We start from the raw sequence: 27944 nt of genomic DNA, 5'->3' as shown, positions 1-27944 counted from the left end.
AAGAGACAGAGAAACAGAGACAGGGATAGAGAAGAGACAGAGAGACAAAGATAGAGACAGGGACAGGGAGAGAAGAGAAACATAGAGAGGGAAGAGACAGGGATAGAGAGACAGAGAAGAGACACACACACAGAGAGACAGAGAGACAAGGACAGAGAGACAGACAAGAGCCAGAGAGACAGAGAGACAGAGATAGGGACAGAGAAGAGACAGAGAGACAAAGATAGAGACAGGGACAGAGAGATAGAGAAGAGATGCATAGAGAGAGAGAGAGACAAGGATAGAGAGACAAGGAAGAGACAGAGAGACAGAATATAAAGGCAAGTAGAAAGTTTAGGTTAGAGGTACTTAACATAATAATATAAGAATGAATGACATAGATTTTTCTATCTTAGTGGATTTTTTCTCTCTCTTTGTATAGACTAGACACAAACTCAAGTATAATCTCAAATCACTAAAACTATCATACAAACCCCAAATGTAATTTTTACCTATTTTCAAACATTTTCCCTAAATGTGCTTTACTGAAACCAGCTCATTACTGAAACAAGAAAGGCTAGTTAATAGGTATTTTACCTCTCATCAATTCATCTACATAATCTCTGGTACTCATGCTTACGAGAGAAAGAAGAAACAGTCAATACATCCAAGAAGACAACCAGTGAAACAGCGAACTACACATCACCAAATGGCTTCAGAAAATAGGCATGCAAAAACAAACAAAAACAAATGACAACCTAAGGATGGAAGAATGTCTCTGCTAACTACACATCTAACAGAGGATCAATATTTAAAATAAATAAAGAATTGCAAATTAAACACCAAAATGTCAAATCAACCAACCCATGTATTAGTTAATGATCTGGATAGTTTTCAAAATAAGAAACAGAAATGGTAAATAAATGCTCAGAAAATTTTGACCAATCTTAGCCATCAAGAAAATGTAAATTAAAACCATTGGGAGATTCCAGCTCTCCTAGCCATAATGGCTACCATCAAGAAGACAAATGACAATGAATACTAGCAAGGATGTAAAATAAGTGGAAACTTTACTTACTACTGGTAAGAATGTAAAACTTGTGTGGCCAGTATGGAAATAAGTATGGATACTTCTCAAAGCAATAAAAATAGAATGATCATGACCCAGATATACCACTCTAGGGTATACACCAAAAGTATTTTAAGTTCTCATACCAAAAAATACTTGTGCAACCAGGCTTACTGCTGCACTATTCATAGTAGCTAGGAAATGCAATCATCCTAGGTTTCTCTTAACAGATGAATGTATAATGAAAATGTGGTACATACATATAACAAATTTTACACAGCCATGCAGATAAATGAAATTATGACACTTTCAGGAAAATGAATGAACCTGGAAATTATTATTAAACAAAATATACTAGATTCAGAAAAATACCACAATTATTCTTACGTGCATGACCTATATTTAAAATTGTGTGTTTGTGTGTGTGTCTGTGTGTGTGTCTCTGTGTGTGTGTAGTCATGAAAGTGAAAGCGGATCATGAGACTGCAGGATGAGATCTTAAGGGAGGTAAGGAACTGAGGAATAATGGAGGACATAACAAAGAAGTGGGAACAATGCTAAGGGATAAAAGAAATTAGCAGAAAGGTATCAGGAGGTAGAAGGAAGAGCAGTGGGGTGAGGGGAACAAGTGAGAACAAATGAGAAGATGTCATGGGGAAACCCATGACTTTGTATGCTAAACTAAAAATCAACTTATAAGGAAAGATTAAGAATTGGTTATTCTTGTTAGTCAATAACAAACAATACTGTTCATCATCACCAAATATAAATTTCAAAGTTCTTTAAAACCCTTTTCTAAATATGGGCAAAATGAATTAGGATCAGTCTAACAAAAAATCTTAAAATGATATTTGGTAGAGGGTTGGAGCATGTTTCCCTGCGTATACAGCTAACTCTGTGACTCCAACCTAGGATATCTGATGTTCTCTTCTGGACTCTACATGTGCATGTTCCTTTATTAACATGGGCCAATACCTCTTACCCCCCCATATAATTAAAAATGAAACTAAAGTATAAATATATATTTGGCAGACAGCATGTTTTCAAATTAGCACTTTAATATTATACCCATGTATTTTAATGTCTCTATCTCATGTGCTATCCAAAATTAGAAATTTTGGTGAGACTCTGATCCTTAAGCACATAGTATTTTGTCATTTATCAACTGACTTGTTTCTTGGAAGATGGCCTCATGTTAGTATATTTGAAATTAATATTCTCCTGATGGAAGGTTGCTGCTTTCCTTGGGAAACAGCCACAGTAAATATGTACCTTCTGCAACAACCAGAAGTGTGGACACGGATATTTAATTCTGAATGTACACAGACAGATGCTTTACTAGAACATAAATTTCTTAATTAAAAAATTATACTACTTTATGTGTATCAGTTTTTCCCACATATATGCATGTGTACTATATGCATGCCTAGTACCTACAGAGATCATAAAATGGGGGTAGATGCTCTGGAACTGGATTTACAGAGGGTTGTCAATCAACATGTGGGTGCTGGGACCCAAACCCAGGACTTCTGCAAGAAGTACAAGTGTTCTCAGCCACAGAGCCACTTCTCCAGCCCTAGCCTTTGGTATATAAATTTTTAAAAGAAGTTGTTTAATGGGGTTGGGGGGACACCTGCTCAGATGAGAATGGGAGGGGGAAAAGGGAAGGGTTGTAAGAGGGGGTGACCAGAAGGGGGCAGTGAGTGGGATGTAAATTAAATAAGTAAAAAAGAAAAAACTCAAAAAATTGAAAAGGTTTTTTTTTTTCATTCAATATAAGAACAGATATCATACTTGTGCACAGTTTTTATATCTTTTGCCTGTGGTTTTCAGTTAACATTTTCCCATTATGGATGTGACTCCAATGTCAAATTGCCCTTTTAAAACTGCAATAAGTTAATCCTAAACCCCAAATTCCATTTGAAAACAACAGTATTCAAACTTGCAAGTGAAAATCATCTTGAATCACTTTCTAGCACACAGATAGCCCTTCAATATATAGGACACATATGAATTATGTTCAAAATGAGACTGGAGACTAAAAATTTACTGCATTTTAACATATTTATTAACACTCTGAAACTAGTAACATAAAAATTCACAGTTTTAATTAACCACTCAATACAATTATAAAGAAAACTGAACACCTTTATAGACAAAATACAGTATGCCTTTAAGTTCTTAGGCTTCCCAACACATTAAAACTGTATATAGCACATGACATCAAAAAATTATAGGGTTATAAGGAAAACTTGCTTCCTCATATGTTTCCTTATACCTCGACTACAATCAGGTTCATCTTGATAGTTGTTTTGGTTCATTTAGTTAGCCACATGGGTGTCAGACACAGCCCTTTATAAATGGAGAGTGACCATTTACCTTTGAAACACAGTATAGTAGAGAACCAGAGTGATACAAATTCCCTTAGTTACTTCTCTTTACTTTTAATACAAGCACTTCAGATATTAATGTGAGATAAAATTTCACAATCTAAAATCACATTACATATACTGAAATTGCCAACAAACACAGTAAGAATGTAGATATACTGTAGCCTCCAAATTTGACATTACACACTGGTCAAAACACTTCAAACTTCAAGGCATTGGAAATCACAATAAAGGGGTGAAAATTTCAACATATTCACTTAATAGCAAATGCAGAGATGGGGAGTGGCAATTGGATCATTACAATACATGTGTGTATACATGACAGTCACTACCCTGCTTACAAGAAATGTAGGTGGTCACTTTAGGAGAACGATAGCTTAGTCTTTGAATTTGCAATGCAAGATTTATCACTGTATGTGAATAAAATCAGAAGGCTGTTAAATTGTGTAAGCCAAGATACCTTGTACTGAGACATTGGAATAAAAATAGATTTTGCAAAAGGAACAGTAAAACATAAATTGTTACAAGTTAAGATAATAGTCACATACAAGTGAAGTAAATTTTGACACATAAAATTGACTTGATGGGTTTTTTCCCTCAAATAATGAATCTAATATGAAGTGAGAGAGCCAAATAAAAGATGAACTGAAAACCACTTAACTTTCAAGGTCATGTAATATTCTGATGAAAATACCAAGAAAATAAAAAACTATCTCTAAAGCAGTATACTATATATAACCTGCAATTATTTCATCTACTAATCTTTAAGAAGCCTATTCTGGAGTATAAATTTTCTGCAAACAGACTTCCACTTTATTGTTCCCCAAATTACAGATATCCAAGATACCAATGATGTGGACTCGATCCAGATCAGCTGCTGCCTTTATAATATCACCTAAAAGTGCAAAAACAGATGGTAAGCATTGTAAAATAGTTAAATATTTACTTGGATTTAGAATCATACAAACTGATGATTTTTTCCCTTACAATATTAACAGCATGGCTAATCTTTCTAATTCATCACATGCATTTACTAAATTTCTCCAAACAGAGAACATGCCTATAGATACGGTTACTAATGTTTTTACACACATCTCTCAGAATATTTGGCTTTCTTTCTTTTATTGTGAAGTAAAGCTAATCTACATATTTTAAAGGTCACAGACAAACATCTTAGGTTTTAAAGAAGCACAAAGATGAGTTATAGGCAATTATTATTTTGAAAAAAATCTACAAAGACAAAGCAAAACATCAATGTATCCTACATATTTTGATTTCATTTATATGCATGTTTATAGGTAAATATGCATGTTACTAGGTATTCTTTCAAAGTGTACTTTTTTTTTAGAACTAACACAGCTTTGTATGTTCTCATGAACCTTTATGAAAAATTGGTATCACTGAAAAAGGCATAGCAGGAGATTCCAGATCTGTCTTTCTAAGCATGCATAGTATATAATTTGGCAAAATTCTCAGAGTTGATATATATATATCAAATTGCAGAACCTACACAAATATTTAGAACAATCAGGACAAATATTCAAGAAGAAAGAAATTGTTGTCTTGTTCTCTAAGCATGCTTGGGAGCATTAAACTGCCTGCTTCTCACCATTCACACTCCAGATGACTGGCAACCATAAGCAGAGCAGTTCGCATCCCTGGTTGAGTTTGCTAGACTAGAGGGACCAGTGCAGGATTTATCCTCACTGATGACATTGTGGTTTGGCCTATCTGACAGCTACGTCAACGACAGACATAGAGCTTGATTTTTTTTTTGTTCTACCCAGTTTCATGCAATCTCATAGCTGTGGTGGCCTCCCAACAGAGGTTTTACTTAAAAGCATGTAATATAAAGTATTGGTGATACAAGTGCAGCTAGAATGAGCAATAGACTAAAAATTCAGGGTTGGTTGCAAGAAGTTGAGAAATGAGATATATAAGGGAACAACTCCCTTTAAATGATCTTGTGTAAGATGACCATACACACACCCAGGGGCTTGCCACATGGCCTGAGAAGGCCTCAGAAGACTATGATCATCCATTTGTGACAGACTTCAGGGGGAAGTAAAGTCCAAGGCAGCGTTACAGATGGCCTGGTTACATGATGAAGGATTGTGGCACAGAGCCAATTTGAAAAAGTTAGGAGAAATAGTTTGCTTTGCTTTCTTCCATTTTTTTTTTTTGGCTCTCATATTTTAAGGAAGCTATCAAAACACTATGCAACTATTATTAAGCTAAATGGATAACAGAGTTCAGTGACAATAGTCTTAAATACAAAATAATACAAGCACTGAGAAGTAACAATCAATGTTTCATGGTGATTTAATCTGCACATATGGCATTATGATGTATATTTTTCACTTCTTATGATACAGATGCCGTACTAAAGTCCAGGGACTTCATTTGGTTTTGTTTCATTCTGTTTTTTTTTTAATGAAAAAAAAATGGTTTAATGAAAGCACATAACATGCCTAAGAAAATCAAATAAGCCTTAGATGGGATATATAAAAGCTCAAGCTTCAACATCTCAACAGCCTCCTCTGCTATATGTGTATGTGTGTGTGTGTGTGTGTGTGTGTGTGTGTGTGTATACACACACACACATATCTCCTAATGAATGAATCAAATTTGTGAAAAAAACAATGACCATGCCCAATAATTGCTAATACTGTGTAATTATCTTCTTTAAGTGTGAAGGATATTTCTAGATACTTTGAAAAATTTCTAAGATCTTTATGTTGGATACTAACTGAAACAAATCAAAGCTATCATATAGTGACTTTTAAAATTCATTTACATACCATCTATAACATAAAACTGTAGCGTTTTCTCTGGCTGACTTCCTCAGTTATGTTACACTTTGAGTAAATGACAAGTTACTGTCAAGTTTGCATTTCTGGTGTGTATATCATAGACTTTCTTGCAGATGAAATCGATATGAAGCTCTTAGAATGGAGGCTAACATACATAGACCCCTAATATATCAGCATTAAGTTTTTTATTTAAGAAAACCCTTCTATTATAAAATTAAATTAAGATATTAATTATGTCACAGAAGTCTTTTAGAAAAGACTATAGGATTTTACTTATATAAAATGAACTTTTGTGAATTTGCATGAAGTTGTTAGAATTACATATTTTACGAAAATACATGTATAAAGTAGATGTGATAAAGGAAGCCCCAAGTGTTCTTATTCTTGGTCACAGGGGAAGAGAAAGTCTCCTGGTCTCTGTAGTTTGCTGGTATCGTGTTAACAGTTCTGGCAAATGGGAATATGAGTTGGAGTGATACATCATTCCTTGTCCAAAGTAAATAAAAACGAATTTGTCCTCCATTTTTTTCTTTGCCTTCACAACTCGAGAAGCCATTTGCTCCTGTTGCCCTAGCAACAAGAAGGACGCAAGTGGAGTTCATGAGGAGGGAGCTGCTGACTGATTGCACAACACTTGAGCAAGAAAGAAGCTGTAATTGTGCTCAGTCACTGTGACTGTAGAGCTGCTTTGTAACTACAGCACAGTTCAACCTACAATATAATACAGTGCAGTAATTCTTGTCTTTGAAATCTAACTGGAAAGGCCTGACTACCCAGAGAATCAATTTTTTTCTAAATATGTGAAAATTCTGTATTACACTACAGGTATGATCAACAGACATATTAACAAAATATTTTCAAGTGGCTATATTTGTGTATATATGTATATCCAACTTCATGATTAAAATGATACCACGATTTCATATTAGCAAGATTTGTTAAATGATGTATGATAAATAGTTAAGCACTTGTAAAATATATGCTAAATCATTACCCTCCACATGAATTCTAAATAGATTAAAATTTTAAACTGTAAGAACGAAGTCATATTAATGATACCTTATTCCACTAAAAATTAAGAGATGAGCAAAGAACTTGAATAGAAAGTTCTCCAGAGACATACAAGTGTCCCATATGTACGTGAAAAGATGCTGAAATCATTAGTCCTAGGAAGAAATGTAGAACTAAACTCACAAGAGTACCTTGTTCTGTACATTTGTACAGCTCTAAACAAAACAGAACACAACAAGGGGTCATGGTACATGGGGAAAGTCTGATCACTTGAGTTTGATCCCTGGAATCCACAAAGTAGAAGAAAACTAACTTGTTCAAGTCATCCTCTGACCCACACATATACACCATGGCACAGATGCACTTGCCATAGTGAGAGTGCATATGCTCATGCACACAACATTTAAAATTAAATGTGTAATTATTTAAAAAATTAAACAAAGCAATAAGAAGTGAACAAATGTTAGTAAGGCTGTGGAGAAATATGTGAAATAGTATACTTGTGATAGAAAAGTTTGGCTGCTCCTCAAAAACTTACACATAAGAATACCATTTAAAATCTGCAGCTGACAGGAGTGAGGAGGTGGTGGGCATCTCAAGGAAGAAGCAGAGACCTGGGATAAAGGAAGCACCCAAAAATCAATGGGGTGACCTTAGCTGTGACTCACAGCATTGGGGATTTGGAACCTGAAGAGGTTACCTTCTGTAGCCAGGCAGGAACTTCAGTGGGGCAATAGGGACTCCAGCCCACTCACAAAACTTTCAACCCAAATTTATCCTGTCTACAAAAATGCAGTGTTGGGGGATGGAACAGAGACTGAGGGAATGGCCAACCAGTAACTGGCCCAACTTGTGACCCATCCCATGGGCAAGCACCAATCCCTGACACTATTAAGGATCCTCTGTTATGCCTGCAGACAGGAGTCTAACATGGCTGTCCTCTGAGAGACTCCACCCAGCAGCTGACTCATACAGATGCAGACACCCACAACCAAACAGTGGGTGGTTCTTGGGGACTTTTATGGAAGAATAGGAGGAAGGATTGTAGGCCTACAGAGGAGATAGGAACTCCGTAGGAAGACCAACAGAGTCAATTTACTTGAACCTTGGGGCTCTCAGAGACTGAACCATCAACCAAAGAACATACATGGTCTGGACCTAGGCCACCCCACACATATATAGCAGATGTGTAGCTTGGTCTTCAAGTGGGTCCCAAACAACTGGAGTGGGGGCTATTGCAAATTCTGTTGCCTGTCTGTGGGATATGTTCTTCTAGCCTGGCTGCCTTGTCTGGCCTCAGTGGGAGAGGATGTGCCTAGCCTCACAGACACTTGATGTGCCAGGATTGGGTGATATGAGCTCACAGGCTCAGAGGTAAAGGAGATGGGTGATGAGGGGAAGGACTGTGGGAGGAGGAGTGAGCAGGATATAAAGTGAATGAGTAAAAATAATTTAAAAAAGAATACCATATAATTCAGTAATTCTATTTCTAGGTATTTATATGCACCTGAAGAACTAAAAAACATGTATTCAAAGACATGCCTGTATGTATGTATGTATGTATGTATGTATGTATGCATACATACATATGTGTCTGTGTGTATACATATGTGTGTATGTTCATAGCAGAATTATTTACAGTATCCAAAGTTAGAGATAAGCTAAATTTCTAGAAATTTAACAGATGAATGGATAAACAAAATGTGATACATTATACAATGAGAAATCATTCAGCCATAAAAGAATGAAATGCTGATACATATTCTAACATGGATGGACCCTGACAGTGTTATAGTAAGTCAAACAGGCCAGATATAATAGGGAAAATATTGTATAAATTCATTTGAATGAAATATCTATAATAGGCAAATGTATAGAGAAATTGGAACAGTTACCAAGGGATGGGGAGAAGAGCAAATGAAAACTACTGGTTAAGTTTCTGGCATTTGATCATGATAATATATATATATATATATATATATATATATATACACATATGAAGAAAAAGAAGACTATCAAAATACCTCCAAAACAATGAATTGGTATATGTATGTACATGTGCATCTGTGTATGTGTCTGTAGAGGCCAGGAATAACCTTAGGTGTTATTCCTCTAGAGCCAAAATGCCTTGTGAGGTTCTCTCACTGGGTCCTGGTACTTGCTGATTAGGTTAGACTCTCCAGCCATGAAACACCCTGGGATCTGCCTGTCTCTGTCTCTGTCACCAAGCCCAGATTTCACATGATCTGAACTCAAGTCCTCATGCTTGTAGAGCAAGCACCTTATGGATGAGCCATCTCCCTGGGCCAATTGTGAAGTGTTATACTTTGGAACCAGTGATGCCTTTGAATATGACATAAAATGAAAAACCACAAATCATAATATATTTAGTTACTTAAGAGTAAAATTACTTACATACTAAAGCCTCTCATAGAATAAATGTCAAACTTGATAGAAAGTTATTTTACTATATAATGAAGGCTATTTTTAAAGTATTTTTAATATACAATGAAGGGTAGTTTTTTTCAATGTGAAAAGACAACCCCAGTTAATAATAAGATGAATAACAGTCACAGTAACTAGCAAGTGAAGTTTCTAGAAAAGACAAAAATAAACAATTGACTAATGAGGAATTTTAATTTTTAAGATAATAAAGACATTTTGTGCTAGTGAGATGGTTCCGTGGGCAAAGTGCTTGCTCTCAAGTCTGATCACTTGTGGAACCAAAAGGTAGAAGGAGAGACTTGACTCCTCCAAGTTGTCCTTTGGCCTCCACCTACTTGCCATGGAATGTGTCTCCTACAAACGATTCCATGTGTCAAAAATAATTAAGAAAAATACAGTAAAATAATATGTTACTTTTGGCCCAAGGGTTGGCAAAATATCAGCAAGCCCAGTAATACCTAGGGTTCACAAGCAAGTGAATGAAATGTCACCCTTGCTTTGGTGTCACTTAAATTAGTACAGCCATTTGGAGGACAATTTTTCAATATTTACTACAGTTTTCAATGGAGTTATCCTTTGAGTCACTGACTTCTTGGAATTGATGTTACAGATGTAGTTGTATAATTATACAGAGTTCATGTACACACACACATATGTATATGTATACACACACAAACACACACACACGTGTACTGTGTGCAGTATTATTTGACAACAGAAAAATCATTTGAAAACTATTTATTGAGACAAGAACTGTAGATATGTCTAGCTTAAAATTTGCTCTATAGACAAGCTGACCTCAAACTCACAGAGATCCTTGGACCTTAGCCTTCTGAGTTTTGGAGTAAAAGGTATCAGCCAGCATGCCTTGACTGGTTGGAACCAGTCTTAAAAACTCCTCAATAGGAGGCCATTAAAGCAAATTTTGGTATGTCACATAGTGTAGTATTTTGTTTGTTTCTGAAAAGAATGAAATAGCTCTTGCTATACCAGTATGAAAAAATGTCCAAGGTGTGTTATGGTGGGGGGGAAACTGATTATAAAACTATATGTCTATAGAATATCATTTATATGCATTTATTTGATAGAAAATTGTAATTAGTATATGTTTTTGTATGAAAACATTATAAATAAGTAAGAAAGGCTGAACCTGGGAAGATCTGAAAGGAAACTTTCACTTTTACCCATGATTTTTCTGTAACTGTTAGAAAATTTAAATAATTCATGTGCATAGCTTTTGTGATTAAAAAGAAAATAGCTTATAGTGTTTCAAGAATGATACCAGTGTTATCCCATGAGCCACTGTTTTATATCACCAAGCCTATTTTGATGTCTCATGCTAGAACTGTTAAAGTAATGGAAAATTTTGGAATCAATGCAAACTTTCAGACTCAAATTATAGCTCTGTTTTTAATGCTGGTGAGACAGTGATTTTCAGTGTACTTTACCTGTAAATAGGGAATAGCAGTGTTCACATTGGCGGAGTCTCTATGAGGATTAGTTGAAAGGCCAGGCATAGTGATCAACACAGGTTTAGCACTGTCATTATTATTACTGCTGTATTACAAAAATTCCACTGACAATGAATCACTTTGCTTTTAGTTACTACCTTGCTTTTCTCCTTTAGTGATTTGTGTCCTTCATGTCCAAATATTAACTACTTGGCAGACTGGTACCAAGTATTTCTCGTGTGAGCATGCTAATGGTGCCTGGAAGAATACTCGAACTAGCAATGAGCAGATAAGTGGGAACTCTGACCTACAATTGTATAATAACCGAATACGCATATACCAGAAAGCATGTGACAGGATAGATAAGATATGAAAGAAGAATATGAGTACATAAATATTTCAACTAGTTAAGAAATTTAGAACCACTGAGAGCCCAAGGAGTTGTGATATAGGACATGATATTGCAAGCTTATTAACAAATCATCTCTAAATGGAAAATTTATGAATCTTATAAAATTAGATACTCAAACTCAGTTTTCACAATGAGGAATGTCAAGTTATATCATTAGGTAGTGTCGATAAGACATGCACAAAAATCAACAGAGATTCTAGAACTTCATCAGCTTGGAGGGACCCACCAGAAACTTTCAATAAATGGCTTTCTTAAATTCTCTTTTAAATGCATTATCTTGTTGAGCTCAATGAAAATGACTAGAAGCTTTATCACTTGGACAAGGAATAGAAACAACAGAATGGACAAGACACCTATAATTGCAGAGTTGAGTTTAGAGGAATAGAATGGAAGTGTTGGTATTTTATGAAGCAACACAAGTAGCTGAAGAGTCTCACTGTTGAGATCACATATACTCTTAGGAGTCCTGAAGGAATAGAATGAATAGCACTTGAATAACCAAACATTTATGAGAAAACAATTATGCTGTAGTACATTACTAAGGTTTTATGATTTGAGGCAATGGTACAGGAAAGGATAAAGAATAAAAGGGAAGCTTTGCACTACTCCATGCACATACTCTGTCAGTCTGATGAAGTAATTATAATCGTAAAATATTCATTAGGTCTCACTGGAATGGAAATCAGCCATTTAATTTACTTAAAAGCCACTGTCAAGTTTAAGTTCTAGAGGATACACATATCAAATGAGTTAAGACAAAATAAAAAACTTTGCTATTAGGAAAAGGTTGAGGTCATTTATAGTATTTTTAAAAACTAAACAAAAAGAACATAGTCACCTGCAACTGCCTTGGGATCTGGCACCCTTCCACTGACAGGTGCTTCCGGTGGGTATACACAGCTGTAATTCATGCAGGTCAAAAATGTGTCTATTTGAGATGTTTTAACATCTTCTGGAGAATACATAGGTAGAAATGCAACATCAATTGCAATCTCATGGTTCAAACCTGTGAGAGAAAGACCATGCATTATTAAATGTTCAGTGGCTTAACACATTTTGCTACTTTGAGTTTCCTGGTTTGATCCTACCTAAGATATGCCAAATAGTTTGAGCCCTGTGAAAACCTGTTGATATACTAGGAACTAAACTCAACTGCATAATGACCACAATACCCATTATCATGCACCTTAGTTCTATATATTTTATCTCTGTAGTATGTTAAACCATGAAAGAGCAGAATTTATGGGCTATAAAGTCACATGTTGAAATATACTCATTTGTGGATTTATTTAGCCATGCCTCATTATTATAAGTGATTATATATAGGGTCAAGGTAGGAATCAACTATCTCTGATGTCATATCTTTAGAAAATAAATCTGGCTGAAGATAAAAACTCATTTGTAACCATGTTAATTATATAATAACTTTACATGGTACATTTAGACTTGAATTTTGTTTGAATTTAAAAGCCCACTATTCCAATATTCAATGTTTGTTTTCTCTGAAACAAAAGTGGTCGAGAGAGTCAGGAAACTGGATTTTTAATCATGGCCTTCTATGTACTCAGTCTGAGTGTGCTACTTGAAGGCATGTAATGAAATAAATAAAAGAATGCTCTTTCTCCATGCCAGCAACCTCAGGGAAAATTACTGTCAAATGGTGGGAAATTGGTTATCTCTATGGACCTAGTGATACCTACATTCTACCCTTCTTTTAAAATCCATAAAAGGCTTGTCTTTTGCCTCTAAAGCATCCTTGAAACCAGGTAAGATAACATTTATATAAAAATAGCACGCTTCTAACATTAATCCAATCTGGCGAACAGTGTGACAAATTTGTGTTCCTTCTGCCCTATTCTTGCTTTTAGCTGACTCATAGCCAAAGCTAATAAAAAGTGACAACTACATATGAGTCAGCTGAGACGTACAGTCAATCTGTTTCAATCAATCTGTAGAGTGCTAAAGGAAGAAAAACATTCAGTCCTGTGTTTCTCTATGACTCTTTGTTCCTATGGTTACTTTATGTGACGTATGGGAAATCTTGGCTTGACTTTTGTTTCCTAGATATGAAGCTAAGTTTGGTAAAGTACCTGAAGAAATCAAGCACCACAGTCTAGTGAAGACCATCTGAAAATTAAGTCTCTCATTGTCAGTGGATATTTATATGTTTTACTGCATGCATATTAACATGTGAGGGAACACGAAAGAAGGGGCAGAAGGGATAATGGTGAAAAGGAGTTGCTGGGTAAAGGTTAGGGCTATTAGCATTGATACCACAGAAACAAAGATCAACAGACAGTAGTCAGATCAGTCATGGGTAAATGAAAGCTTTGTTAGTTCCCACATTCATATCCACCCAAATTTCCAAGGACATGTCAGTGTTGAAAAGCCCGCAATCTGAGCTTTATTTTATATCAGAATTAGTGCTCCCTTCATTTAGTTTGAGCCAAACAGAAATTCCCCCCACTTGGATTTGTATATGGAAGAGGTTGCTTATATTTTTAAGGCTAATTTCTAACTATATTTAAATATAAACATACATTTAATTAATAGTATTCACAAATAATAGAAGTTCACCTACCTAGGATGGTTACTTCAAAATGTCCAAGGCTTCGGGCACTCTGAAATTCATTGAGTTTGGGGGGGCTTTCCTTCTGGTGGTATGTACTTTGCAGGTTGAGAATTAAACTGCTGGGTGAGAAACTTCTCATGCTCCAAAATAAATTTCCGTGGAATACTTTCAGGATCGACATGACCATATTTTAGGTGGTCTCTCAAGCTAAACTTCTTATCTCGCCACATTCGACTCTCCCATCTCTCATTTGTGATTCTTCTGGACTTCCCTGAGGAACTAGAAGTTGAATTTTCTCGACCTATTCAAAACACAATGAGATAGGCACAATTGGCCCATAAACTGGCTGGATCAAGGCACTCACTACATTAAAGAGGACAGATTAATGAGGAAGAGTTAAGCAGCTTTCAAAATCAATCACTAACAAAATGAAAGTTGAGTATCTAAAAGATAATTCTTATTAAAGTTAGGAAAGAGGGGTCTGGAATGATGGCTAGGTTGGTTAAGAGCACTTGTTCTTGCAGAGGACCTGGGTTGAACACTGGTTGTATGATGTCTCACAACTGTTCATAACTCCAGTTCCAGGGGATCAAATGCACTCTTTTGACCTATATATGGGCCAGGCACACATGTGGCACAGTCATACATGCAGGCAAAATAACTATCTACATATAATACATAAACATTTTAAAATGTTCAAAGTTTTATTTATTTATTTATTTATTTTTTGTTTTGTTTTGAGACATGGTTTCTCTGTGTAGCCCTGGCTGTCCTGGAACTCACTCTGTAGACCAGGCTGGGCTCGAACTCAGAAATCCGCCTGTCTCTGCCTCCCAAGTGCTGGGATTAAAGGCGTGCACCACCACCGCCCGGCATGTGCAAAGTTTTTTAAAAAAAATATTCAGAAAGAATTAAATTTGCTTTCTAAAGAAGTTTTCCTCCAAAATAATGGGTGACGTACTTTTTCCATTTGTTGGAATTATGGAGATTTGTAATTATCTTTTTTTTCTAGTATTTCTACATTTTCCAAATGCTCTCAAATAAACATGTTTCTTTTACTTTATGTAATACAACCAAGTGAAATCAAATTCCTGACAATGGTAATATTCACTCATTTATTTATTATTTGCGTCAGTTAGCTTCAACTCTCAACTTGCCATGGCTCAGAGTCTTGAGGGCATCTCAAGTAAGGGATTGTCCAGATTGGACAGCTCTGGAGCCAGGTCTGTGAGAAATTACCATGACTGATAATTGATGGGGGATGGCTCAGGTCACTGTAGGCAGTGCTATTCCTGGGCTGTAGGGAAGCTTGGCAAGCCAGAGGAAGGAAGCCAATAGGCAACATTTCTCTCTGGTTTCTGCTTCAGTTCCTGCCTTCAGCTTCTGCCTTTGGCTTCCGTCCATAACGGATGGATTCTCACATGTAAGCCAAACAAATCCTTTACTCCCTCAAGTTGCTTTTAGTTAGTGTTTTGGTTAGTTACAGCAACAGAGAAACACACTAAAATAGCTTGAATTTCATAGCCTTGTATAGTCCAAGATGGACTATTAACTCATTATGCAACTGAGGCTGGCCTTGAACCAGATCAGAGGATCGTTCTGGCTTGGGCTCCTGAGGGCTGGGGTTACAGGCAACTATAGAAATCACTCATTATTGTTAGAATTCAAGCCTAAAATAAAATTGTTAATTTCTGCTAAAAGTGATCTGAACAAATGCAGCTTTTTTCTTGAATAATATTTCTCCTACCAAAAAAGTTACCAAAAAAAGGAGTCTGATACTCCTTTCAGATACAATTAGCATATGATAAAGAAAGAGGCAAATAAATTGAGATGAAAGATCTCAGGACTTTGGCTGAAAAATGGCTCTGTGGGTAAGGGCTGTTACTGTGGAGCCTGACAATCTGAACTCAATCCCGAGGACTTAACATGGTGTGAAGGGACAATCAACTCTTACAAATTGTCCTCTGAACTCTACATGTGTGCACACATGCAATCAAATGTTTAAAAGAGGTCTCTATTCTTATTCTGTATTTTTTATTTTAAGTTGTGTATGTGTATCACATATGCATGTGTGCATGCAGATACATGTGTATACAGGGTCAGAAGGTAATGCTGACTGGTTTCCTATATTGCTTTCCACCTTATTTTATGAGACACGTTACTTCACTGAACATGAAACTTACTGATCAGCTAGATTGTCTGGCCAGTAACCTCTAGGTCTCTGCCTGTTTCTGTGTCCACGGCAGTGGAATTACAGGTATGTGCCCCTCTGCTTCTCTTGTGTTAAGTGGTTGTTAGGGATCTGAGCTCAGACTCACAGAGCAAGCGCTTTGATGAGGGAGCCACTTCCCTACAATCTTATTTGCTATTAAGGAGTCAATTTGTTATCTATGTACAATTCAACTGGTATGTTTACTTTCTAAAGCAGAATATAAGTTATCCCTTCCACATTGCAACATTCGTTCAACAGCTATTGGGTACCTATTATAGATTAGACATGGTGCTAAAGAATTTGGTACACATAATATTTTGGTTGAATAACACAGCATTAGAAGTAAAGAAACATTCGTGCTAAAAATAAGAACAGAAAACAGATTTAAAAATAGGACTCTCATGTTGTCATTTCTATAGGCAAAGGCAAGCTACTTAATGAGCAACTGTAATTTTAAGTTAACCAAGTTTGCCAAGTTGCTTCTTTGCAGCCATTTATGTCCTGCTGTTGATTCCTGTCCTGGCACAAGAAACCTTGATGAGACAGAGGCAGCAACAGCCTTCACCACAATTGCCTTTCATATTTTACCTTCTATCCATAAGCCAACCACAGTACTTTGTTTCTAACAGTACTAGAGATTTACTGAAAAATTATTGTATGTTATAAGGGAAGATATAGAAACTGAACACATACTTCTAGTCACCAGGAAACTAAAACACTGCAATGCCATAAGAGTTATTTTAAATTAGAAAATCAAGCTGATGGACATTCCCATGATGATGATTTATAATAAAATGGATAAACAAATAAATCGCACATGAAAAGAAAGGAGTAACTCAAATCCAAGAGAATAGGATTACACAGAAAATTGGGAAATGATTTTATAGCTTTTAAGAAATTTCCTATAAAGTACTCAGGGCAACAGAAAGTTGATGAGCATAGTGGTACAAGCCTGTAATATCAGCACTGGAAGGCAGAGGCATGAGACATGTGACTTCGAGATCCAGGGGTACTAAGTTAGACATTGTCTAAAAGAACAAGATGAGCAGCAGCAAGCGACAATTAACTACTTCAGTGACCCAAACCATATTGGACATTCTCCCAGCATGAGCAAGTCATATAGTATTTTAATCTTTTAAAAATAAATATTTATCTTATAGAAAAATTATATTATTGAACTTGGCAGGAATAAGTCTCACACACACATACACAAACACACATTCACTTAGGACTTTGGATTATTGAGAATTATGTATAATATCACCGTCACAGTGTGACAAAGTTGGGGCTCACGTCTTCCATTCTTAAAATAAAAAAAAAAACAAGCTTTACTATAAAAAACTAAATAGAATATACTATAGAGTAGAAAGAATTGAGCAGTAAATAAACACTGAAGAGGACTCAGGCTCAGTTCCCAGAACACACAGCATCTCACAATTGTAATTTCAGTCCTAGGGTATCTGACACAGATATACACGCAGGCAAAACAACCACCCTTATAAAATAAAAAAATAATTAAAAACAGTTATTCAGAGTGAAAGTGATGGAATAGAAGATAGGGAACCCGTATGAAAACTAAAGCTCTTTAATTATATTCTTTGGTATAGTTAACTTTGGAACTATGCCAACAATTAGCCAAATTATAAAATGAGCATTATTTAAATATATCTAAAGAAATCTTTCCCTAAGCATTAAAATACAAGAAGCGCACTTAAATGTCTACCTAGTTTACAACAGAACCATACTGAAAGAAATGTTACACGTTATCAAACTATAGCAGTAGGTATACATTAAAAACAAAAAGAACTGCCAAGAAACCTTTAAAACATTATTTGGAGCCTCTTAAATTTGTGGTAGGTATTATGGTTTTCCTATGTCCCCAAAGGCTCAGATGTTGAAGGCTTGTTTTGCATCTAGTGGTTCCATTCATTGAGAGGTGATTTAATAATGAGGACATATGTCTAACCAGTGGGTCTATTCCTTGGTGACTTTTCAGATATACACACCCTTGATGGGCAAGGCAGTTTCACAGATGTTCTTAAAGCAAACACAATGATTTGCAGCTTGATTTTATAGGGGTTTCTGAGTCAAGGGAGTAGGAAGTCATTTTCCATAGGTCACCTCAGGCTTGATTACAGGAAGAGGAAGCACAGAGCCTGGATTCTTACAGTAGAATACATTTCTTTTATTTTAATCTTGAATGTGAAAAGGAATTTGTTGATTTGAATTAGAAGTATAAGTGTGAAATAAAGTTTTGACTTAACATTACCTAAATACCTAATAAGCAATAAAGTAAGCAAGTACTTTTTCTAGTTCTACCTACCACAGAGGCTTAGAAATAGCTAAACAAGTATATTTGCAAGTCTATAATACCATGACTATCATTGGTAATTAATACAGCTCTGTGGAGAAGATGGCTGACTTCATGTCTGAGGAAAGAATGTTCAAGAGGAGTTTGTAAATATGCTATCAAACTAATAGAAAAATTCCAAAAATCCCTACTACTGTCATCCATCATTAGGGTCATATGAACAGCATAAGCATAAATGAAGAATTTCTGACCCACCAAACTTGGCAGAATGTCACTTGTAATGACAGTGAAAACTGAAAAAACATCAAAGGAAGCAAAACCGAACCAAGGCAACAACAACGAATCTACTGGTCACCTCTGTAGGATACTTAGGATCCAAATCATTACTCTGAAGACTGAGAAAGAAAAATGAACTACATGTCTACATAACCTTCTAAGCCAGGAACTTTCTCCTTACGGAGCTGTTTATATTCTCAGGTAATGAATAAAGAAGGAAATATAAAATTTTATGAACTTTTGGACCTCAGGATTGGACTAGTAGCCGACAACATCAAGAAACAAGGAAACTTTCTAATAGTCTAGAAAAAAAGGCAGTGCAAGCCTGTTAAAGCTCCTGCCCCTCAACAGGTAACAAGGAACAAGGAAAAATCAAAACACCAGACTGAGTCTCCCTTTCATGGTCAGCCCTAATCACAAATACATATATAAGTAACACAAATGAACTCAGCAGGGTGTGTGTGCATACATAATTAAATAAATAATATGAGGCTGTGTGTAGGGCACTTGAGAAGTCGAAGTGGGGAGAATAGGGTGGAAATGATGACTCCAAAAATGTAATTAAATAAAGAAAACATTTAATTATAAAAAATTTAAACAGAAATTATCAGAACTGACCGGGTAAGAAAGCTGGATAAGGGTTCAGAGCAATCATGTGAACACTTAGTCCAGATACAAACAACTTCAAAACAGCAGGAAAGCTTTGTGGATTTTTAATTGCCTTTGCTCTGGCCCTCCCTAGGTACAGCAGGATTCAAAGGTACAGAAGGAAACTAGGGTTTACTGTAAGGGATCCTGGTCCTGGACACCTTATTCAATTAGTATGTAGCTTTTTTCTTTCTGTGTTCTTTAGGTCATGGGCCGGGGGGTGGGGGGGGGATGAGGTATGTGAGCCCAGGAGTGTGTGGAGGTCAAAGGTCAACATCAACTATCTTTCTCTTTGGCCTCCACCTTAGTTTTTTTATTAACATTTTTCATGCAAGATACTTTGATAATATTCTTCACCTCTTCCAGTTCCTCCCAGATCATCTTCCACTTCTTAACTTCATGGTTCTCTCTCAGAAACAAACAAAAGACCCACGAAAAGTAATAAATAAACAAACAAACAAACAAACAAATAAATAAATAAAGTAAACAAACAAAAACCTGAAAATCAATGTTTTGATTTCCATCTTATGTTTTTAGATAGAATGTCTCACCAAACCGACTCTATTTTTAGCTTGGTTGGTGGGCCAGCAGGCTCAGGGTTCTCCCAGTACCACCCCAGGGCTTACTGCTGTGCACTGATGGAGGGATATACCACATTTCCAATCCGCCAAGGTTGAGAGAAGTGGTATTTCATTGTAATTTCTGCTGTTCTGGGAAATGTCTGTCAGGACAATAGAGGGACACAATTAAAGAATGGAGCATTGTGCACCTACACACAATGAGTTTCTCCCAAGAATTGGAGGAAGTTTCTAGAAAAAGAGACATTTATAGTCTTTAGGGGAAAAAAGCAGCAAGCCCTTTGAGGAAGAAAAAGCTGATTTCTATGGTCACTGCATCATAATATTCTAAATGTTCAGTTTTCAATAAGAAGCCAAAACCTTACAAAGGGGAAAGTGGATATATTTGTTTTTATATTTCGCTGCTTGTACAGTTTTTGCTTTTTCCATTTGTTCATGACCCACAGTATTTAATAGTATAAATATTTAATAGCACCATACAGCAAAATATAAAAATATTAGCAATATAGGAAAATATAAAAATTAAACCAGAGAAACAGCACTTGTACCAAAGTCATAATATCAAAAAGGAAAAAGTACAATAATAAAAATCAAACAAATAAACCCACGGGGGGGGGGGGAACAATTACAGAGAAAAAGAATCCAGTCAAGGGCTTTAATGGTATTTTTGAGGAGGCAGAAAGAGAATCAGCAAAATGGGAGGTCCATTAAGGAGCACAAAGGGAACTGAGCTAAGAAAACTCAGGCCAAGAGAACAGGTGTGGCAACATTAGGCTGACCAGAGCTGATGTTATCAGCTATAAAGGAAGGGAAGGCAAGAGTGCTTGAGGAAAGAATGGCCCTGGGTTTCACAATGAGACCCATTATAAAAAAAATGGGTGAAAGGCATGACAAAAGAAAGAAACACAAAAGCAAGGAAGAACCAGCTTGGCCAGCACAAAAATGTACTTTACAGCAGAATTCTCATTTTTAAAAAAATACCAACAGGGCCAACACAGTGAATAAGTAAAAAAAAAAAATTAAATTGAATTTAAAAAAAGAAACTAATGTTTTTATAACAAATATTTATGAAAATGAGAGGTAGGAACCCTTCTTTGGTGGGACTATAATATACACAGTGTGGAACTCACTGAGGATGATCACAAAAATAGAACTATTTTAGGATTCAGCTATAAGGATTCTAGGCACAGAATCGAGATGGGAAGAAGACCATCCCTGAGCCAAGGAAAGAGGCCTCAGAAGAAACCTAACATACCCCCATAGCTTTTAGTTCCAGACTGTGTGGAAAAAAATGTCTGCTGTTCTAAGCCCTGACTATGGTATTTCATAAGGTCAACCCTTGCAAATGAACATAGTTGCTAACCTCTGATGGAGTTCTCAGTCTTTTCAGTTGAGACAAAGTATGGGGACCTGATAAGGTGTTAGTGTTGATTCATTGCTTTCCTACTTTGGGATTCCATCAACATCTAGATCAGTATGTCTCATTTCTTTTCTTGTCCTTCATTTTTATAACCACAACTATATATTCCTGGCCTTAATCATGAAATCCAGACATTTTTGCCCCTAGAATTGTTTTCTACCTGTTCTCCATAGAGTCACCAAAGTAAAGTCTTAAAATGAAAAGAAAACCATGCAATTCTTTCTGATTATTATCTTCAGAATTCTTAGTTTTGGTGTCTAAATTGCAAGACTCTTCCTATAGTATGTCCTTCACTGATTTAGTCCTTTGACATGCCATTAGTCATTAGACTACTTTCTGCCTCTTGCTTTTGATGTAGCACACCAAAACTATAACAGGCCCTCAGACCTTAGCTTGACTGACTCCATGAAGCAAGTGCCACTCAAGTTTTAAAACTCAGCAGGTAGACAGCACCATCAGCCAAAACTTAAAGAAAGACTCAATCCATCAGAGTCCATAGTTCTGGGAAAGTCTCTAAATGTGCTAACCTTGCCTTTTAGCTTCTGCAGCTCTGCTTCTGGCTAACTGTTCTTGTTAACTGAAGTATGTCGACCCAGGGCATAGTTTTTGTGCTTAAAAGCTCACCCAGAGAAAGGCTCAGTGTAACATTGGAATCCTGAACACCCAGTGTAGTCACCCACTGGCTAATAAAGACTTTGTATTGGCTTAAACTTATGTCCATGTACTCTTTTTGATGAGTACCCTACAACTAAAAAAAAACACCTTGTTGTATTTTGACATTATATAAAATGTCTTCTTTATGAGCTTGCGCAAAAACTGATCTTTGCCTATAATTTGGTAATTTGTCAAACTCTACTTATTGTTTATGAATTAATTAGGTATTTCATGGACACAAATCTCTCAAGTTCAAGTCCACTTTTTACGTTTCTTAAGGACATATAAAAACTGGGTAAATAGAAACTAACACAGTATCAACATACTCGTCAACTAGATTTATCTATTTCTAAACATACCTTTGTAATTGCAGCAAAAGTGTTTTAATAGTTTAAACTTAACTTTGTTGTAGAAAAATTTAAAACAGAGTAAGACTGGCCTGTAGGCCTGTCTGTGGGACATCATCTTGTTCACTACTTGATTGAGGAAGGCTCGGGTATCATTCTTGGGTAGGTGGCTTGAGCCGTTATAGGAAAGGTACTGAACAGCAGCAAGGAAGTGAGATAGTAAGCACCATTCCTTCTTCACCTTTGCTTCAGTGTCTGCTTCCAGGTCCCAATTTTAAGCTATATTTGCCTGGTTTTCTTCCATGATGGATTATAACCTATAAACTGAAATAAACCTATTTCTTAGTTCCTCCCTAAGTTTCTTTTGGTTATGGCACTTATCAGAGCAACAGACAGCAAACTAAACAATTACCGAGCTATGCTCACAGCCTTTAGAAGTACGTTTTGAATATTGATTTTTGTGGTTGTTGTTTGTTTTTTGTCAACTTGACACAAACTAGGGTCATTTGGGAAGAAGGCATCTTATTTGAGAGCATGCCTCCATAGAATTGGATCTTAGGAAAGTTTGTAGGGCATTTTCTTGAATGACGATGGTGTGGGAGGGACTATATCACCTTGGGTAATGCCACCCTCCCGCAGATGTTCTAGGTGCTTTAAGAAGCCAGGCTGACCAAGCCATTAAGTGGCATTTCTCTATGGCTCCTGCACCAGTTTTTGCCCTGATTTCCCTGGATGATAGACTACAAATTATAAACTGAAATAAACACTTTCCTATCCAACTTGCTTTTGGTCATGGGGTAAAGCATTTCCCATAGAAGACCTGAGTTTAAACTCCATGAACCAAGTAAAGCAGGTAATCCCAGTGTTTCTACAGGGATATAGGAGGCAGAAACAGGAGAATCTCAGGATGTTCAGAACCTAGCTAGCCTGGTATACATAGTGGCAAACAAAAAGAGATGCTGTATCAAGGTGGAAGGTGAGAATTGGCACTTAAGGTTATGCTCTGAGTTCCACATGCCATAGCACATAGGCATCTATACATAGCGTCAACACACACACACACACACACACACACACACACACATACATACACCTTCAAAAAAACCCAAACCCAGCATTTCATATCACGCAGCTATCAATAAAAACTGTACCAAAATCTTTGGCACCATTTACTGATACATCACATTTAAGAAGATAATAGAAACAAAATGATAGCTTCACCTTTGTCTGAGTGAAGGAATGAAATAAAATTCACACCAAAAGCCAGGATGGAGGTAAAGAGCTAAAATGTTTAATCCAGATAGATGATTTCTTGGTTTAAGACAGTGACTTAAGGTGTGTGTGTATGTGTATGTGTGTGTATGTGTGTGTGTGTGTGTGTGTGTGTGTGTGTGGTTTGGGAGAAGAAGAGGGCTGTAATCGGGATGTAAAGTGAATAAATAAGTAAATAAATAAAGTGGAAAAAGACTCCATTTAAACCAAATAATTCTAATGACACCTTACCAGTACTAAATTACACTATGAAATGACTTCAGAAACCAACCTTAAACTCAATCCAGTCAACCAGATAGGAAATTACACTTGCTTAGAACACTGTGTTCAATCTCCACTCTCTTGAAAGTACCTTCCCTGGTCAATTATAAACAAATGATCAAAAATCCCAAAGAAGACTTACTTGGATTGCCTGACAATTAAAACTGAACCTACTTAAACATTCTTCTGCTAAAACTGAAACTCACATTTGCTGCTACCAAAGGCACAAGCATTTTTATAATTACTTCCACTCTTAAAAGTCATCATTAGTCCATTTATTAACACACGTGATCCCTACCTGATAGTGCTATAGACAGTAGAAAAAATTTAAGAGAGAACTTTAAGACAATGATGTTGATGGAAATCACTCTCTTTTTTTTTTTTTTTTGGTTTTTTGAGACAGGGTTTCTCTGTGTAGCCCTGGCTGTCCTGGAACTCACTCTGTAGACCAGGCTGGCCTTGAACTCAGAAATCTGCCTGCCTCTGCCTCCCAAGTGCTGGGATTAAAGGCGTGTGCCACCACTGCCCAGCGGAAATCACTCTTAAGACAGAAGAAACTGCTTTCATTTTGTACTCACATTTTAAGAGCACCTGAATAATACTGTATAAATTTATGTGGCAAAAAAAAATGTCTCTTTAAATACTTTAATTTCTTTTGGGAGTTTCTGTGTTTTGAAACATCCCTTGTGGGGTTAAAACATAATAAATATTTAGAAAGAAACATTTCTTTTAGTTGAAAGAGCAGTTCACTGTTAGCAGCAGATAGGATCATGAGCACATAGCACATGGCCAGTCATAAGACTCTCTAATGAGATTGTGATCAGTTTCTTTGCACACACATCTGTCCTTCTTCCTGGAGGCATCAACTTTAACCTTCATTTCTGCCTGTGAGTGTTTCCTGCTTTGCATCTGGGGCTAATCTATTCCTTCTAGTCATAGCATCTCTATGTTGATGGTGAATCTCTCTTTAAAGCACACTTTACTTTTTCAATACTTGGTAGCTGTTCAGATAAATTAATTACAGAAAAAATGAGTTTATAGGGTGCAATAAAATGCTTGCATATGTGTATACAATGTATAATGATGAAAGCAGGATAACTAGAAGATTGATTACCTCATAAACTTAGCATTTGGGTTTGGATCCATATTTCTAATCTCTTCTAGGTATGTGCAATCAAATGTCAACTCTACTCACCCTAATGTGTTATAGCACACTAGAAGTAAGTCCTGGTAATTGTAGCCTGATACCTTTTAAGCATCCTGTCTCCATGCTTATATTTCTATTCTTAGGCTCTGGCAGGCATTATTATAGTTGCATGCAATTCTCAATGTTTTTAATGATGACTTAAACCAATATGAGAAGCTTTATCTGTTGCTAATAGGAGCTATAACACAACACTGGAGAATGAAATCAAATATTAATGTGTATGCAACAGAGTTCCATCAACTTTTGTAAGACATAATAACTAAAACAGCAAGACACGATGGAATGAACATACTTCGTATGTTGTGTTTGCTTCCTTTCATTTGTGCAGAAGAATGGAGCTGAGGAACAGGAACCCTGCAAATGATAAGAAAATAAGAAAACCACAAATTATAAAAAGGAGACTTAAATGGGAAAAAAACCTAACTGAGTCTATTCAGAATTTATTTTAATTCAGTACATTTCTTAAAGTAATACATTAAATATACCCATAATTACCAAAAAGTACATACATAATGTAGTTCAAACCCCTCCAATGGAGTTAAATTTTATTACAAAAAGGAACATTTAGCTTCAAACATTTTCATTATCGTATGGGAATTTCAAAATAAACGCTATGACCTTGTTCTCCTGCTTTCTTCAACAGGTCTGTAAAACAACCACCTTTCCTGTCCTACAACTTTATAGCTAGTTCCATACTACTTCAGATCTGCATTTACTTTTTTTTTCAAGCAAGTAACAATTCTATGCCTCTTTTCTTCTGTTTATCTCTCTTTTGTCCTTCAAACTTTAACTCAATTATTTCTTATAGAATCCTACCCTGATTTTTATTCAGGGCTAACTGCTCCTTTTACATGCCAAGATAGTACCAGAATAAACAGTGTTGCCTGATACTGTCCTCTGTGCATGGCATGGCCATTGCCTTCTTGAACTACTAGCAGCTGAGATTACTGATTACTAAAGATAGCACAAGAAGATTGGGTTCACTGATGTTCCTTCATGAAGGGAGGGGACTGAAGAGTTCCTACCCTTCCCCGAATTGAATTCTATAAGCATTTAACAGTGGTTAGGAAGGGGGGGTGGTTCTTCAGTGGTACAGCTGCTTCTAAATTCCCTATGACTCCTTACCCATGACCCTGTTAAATCCCAATTAAACTCACTGGCGTAAGAAGCTGGGCCTGGGAAGAATCATTTGAAATAGATGTTTGTCCATCTTAACAGAAAAAGTTCACCCAACACACAACCCTAATCCATATCACAACAGAATTAAAAAGAAATCTTGGAGACTTAGCATTGTGTCTGTTGTGGGCTATGAAGAATGTAGCTGAAGCTAAGCTGTCTGAGGGTAAAACATCTATGCATGGAATCCAGGTATGGTTGTCCTTCCCAGTGTGGTATAGAATCTTAAGCAAGCTGTGGTGTCCATTGTATGATCCTTGCTCTGGACAGTAAGACAAGTACTTGACTTCCAGTTTTCTGCCTAGAATGATTCTGCCTACGTAATAGAGGAAATACAACAAGAAAAAAACCACATGGATGCTATGTTCTGCACTAGCTACTAAATTAGCAGGAAGAATAAAAGAGAGAGGGGAAAGGGGGAGAGAGAATATGATACAGGCATTGGCTTGCAATTTTTTATTAGAACATAAGGAAAAGAGTAAAAATTATATCTGTCCTAAATAGCCTCTCTTGGGATACCTAAACTTGGATTCCATGGGTAGAACTGAGCAATGAAGAGGGAGTGAGGCAGAAGTGATACAAGATACCTCTCAGTAGTGGTTTGAGTATGCTTGGCCCAGGGAGTGATACTATTAGGAGGTGTGGCCTAGTTGGAGTAGGTGTGACCTTGTTAGAAGTGTGTCATTGTGAGGGTGGGCTTTGAGATCCTACTTCTAGCTGCCTAGAAGACAGCCTGCTCCTGACTTCCTTTCCATCAAGATGTAGAACTCTTAGGTCCTCCTGCACCATGCCTGCCTGGACACTACCATGCTCCCACCTTGATGATAAAGGACTGAACCTCTGAACCTGTAAGCCAGCCCCAATTAAATGTTGTCTTTTATTTTATTTATTATTTATTTATTTATTTTTGGTTTTTAGAGACAGGGTTTCTCTGTGTAGCCCTGGCTGTCGTGGAACTCACTCTGTAGACCAGGCTGGCCTTGAACTCAGAAATCGGCCTGCCTCTGCCTCCCAAGTTCTGGGATTAAAGGTGTGTGCCACCACAGCCCGGCAAATGTTGTCTTTTATAAGAGTTGCCTTGGACATGGTGTCTGTTCACAGCAGTAAAACCCTAAGTAAAACACAGAGGAAGGGAAAACATGCAGAATACAGAGGGAGCCTTTAAAACGTCCTGAATAATAACACGAACTCCTATAATCTGAAATAGTCTGACTTAGAACTATGCAGCTTTCCAAAAGACAAAGACTACATAATGAGGGAAATCATTCCCTGATTGACTGACTTATAAGAGCCCTTAGAGACACTTGGTTATCACTGGCTGAGGTCCCCATGAACATCAGGGACTTGAAGACAATAGAATGACAAGCATTAATGAAGGAAATAAGTATACACAGGCAATCTTTGATGCTCAGTCATGGGGCCATATCGGACTGCGTTCAC

General features: G+C 36.6%; 1 protein-coding gene across 1 annotated transcript in view; it reads right to left on the bottom strand.

Moving 5' to 3' along the window:
- Window positions 1-4211: 4211 nt before the first annotated feature.
- The window catches only part of Radx (RPA1 related single stranded DNA binding protein, X-linked), a 73420-nt gene continuing 49687 nt past the window's right edge, over window positions 4212-27944 (bottom strand). The window contains 5 exon segments of the mRNA XM_028767504.1: window positions 4212-4333; window positions 12409-12576; window positions 14152-14215; window positions 14217-14443; window positions 25621-25682. Coding sequence (XP_028623337.1) covers window positions 4212-4333; window positions 12409-12576; window positions 14152-14215; window positions 14217-14443; window positions 25621-25682 — 643 coding nt within the window.

Source organism: Grammomys surdaster, unplaced genomic scaffold, assembly GCF_004785775.1.
Source record: "Grammomys surdaster isolate TR1022 unplaced genomic scaffold, NIH_TR_1.0 173, whole genome shotgun sequence".
In the NCBI taxonomy this organism is placed as follows: Eukaryota; Metazoa; Chordata; class Mammalia; order Rodentia; family Muridae; genus Grammomys; species Grammomys surdaster.
The sequence above is the reverse complement of the archived record's forward strand: the minus strand, read 5'-3'. Positions and strand labels throughout refer to the sequence as shown.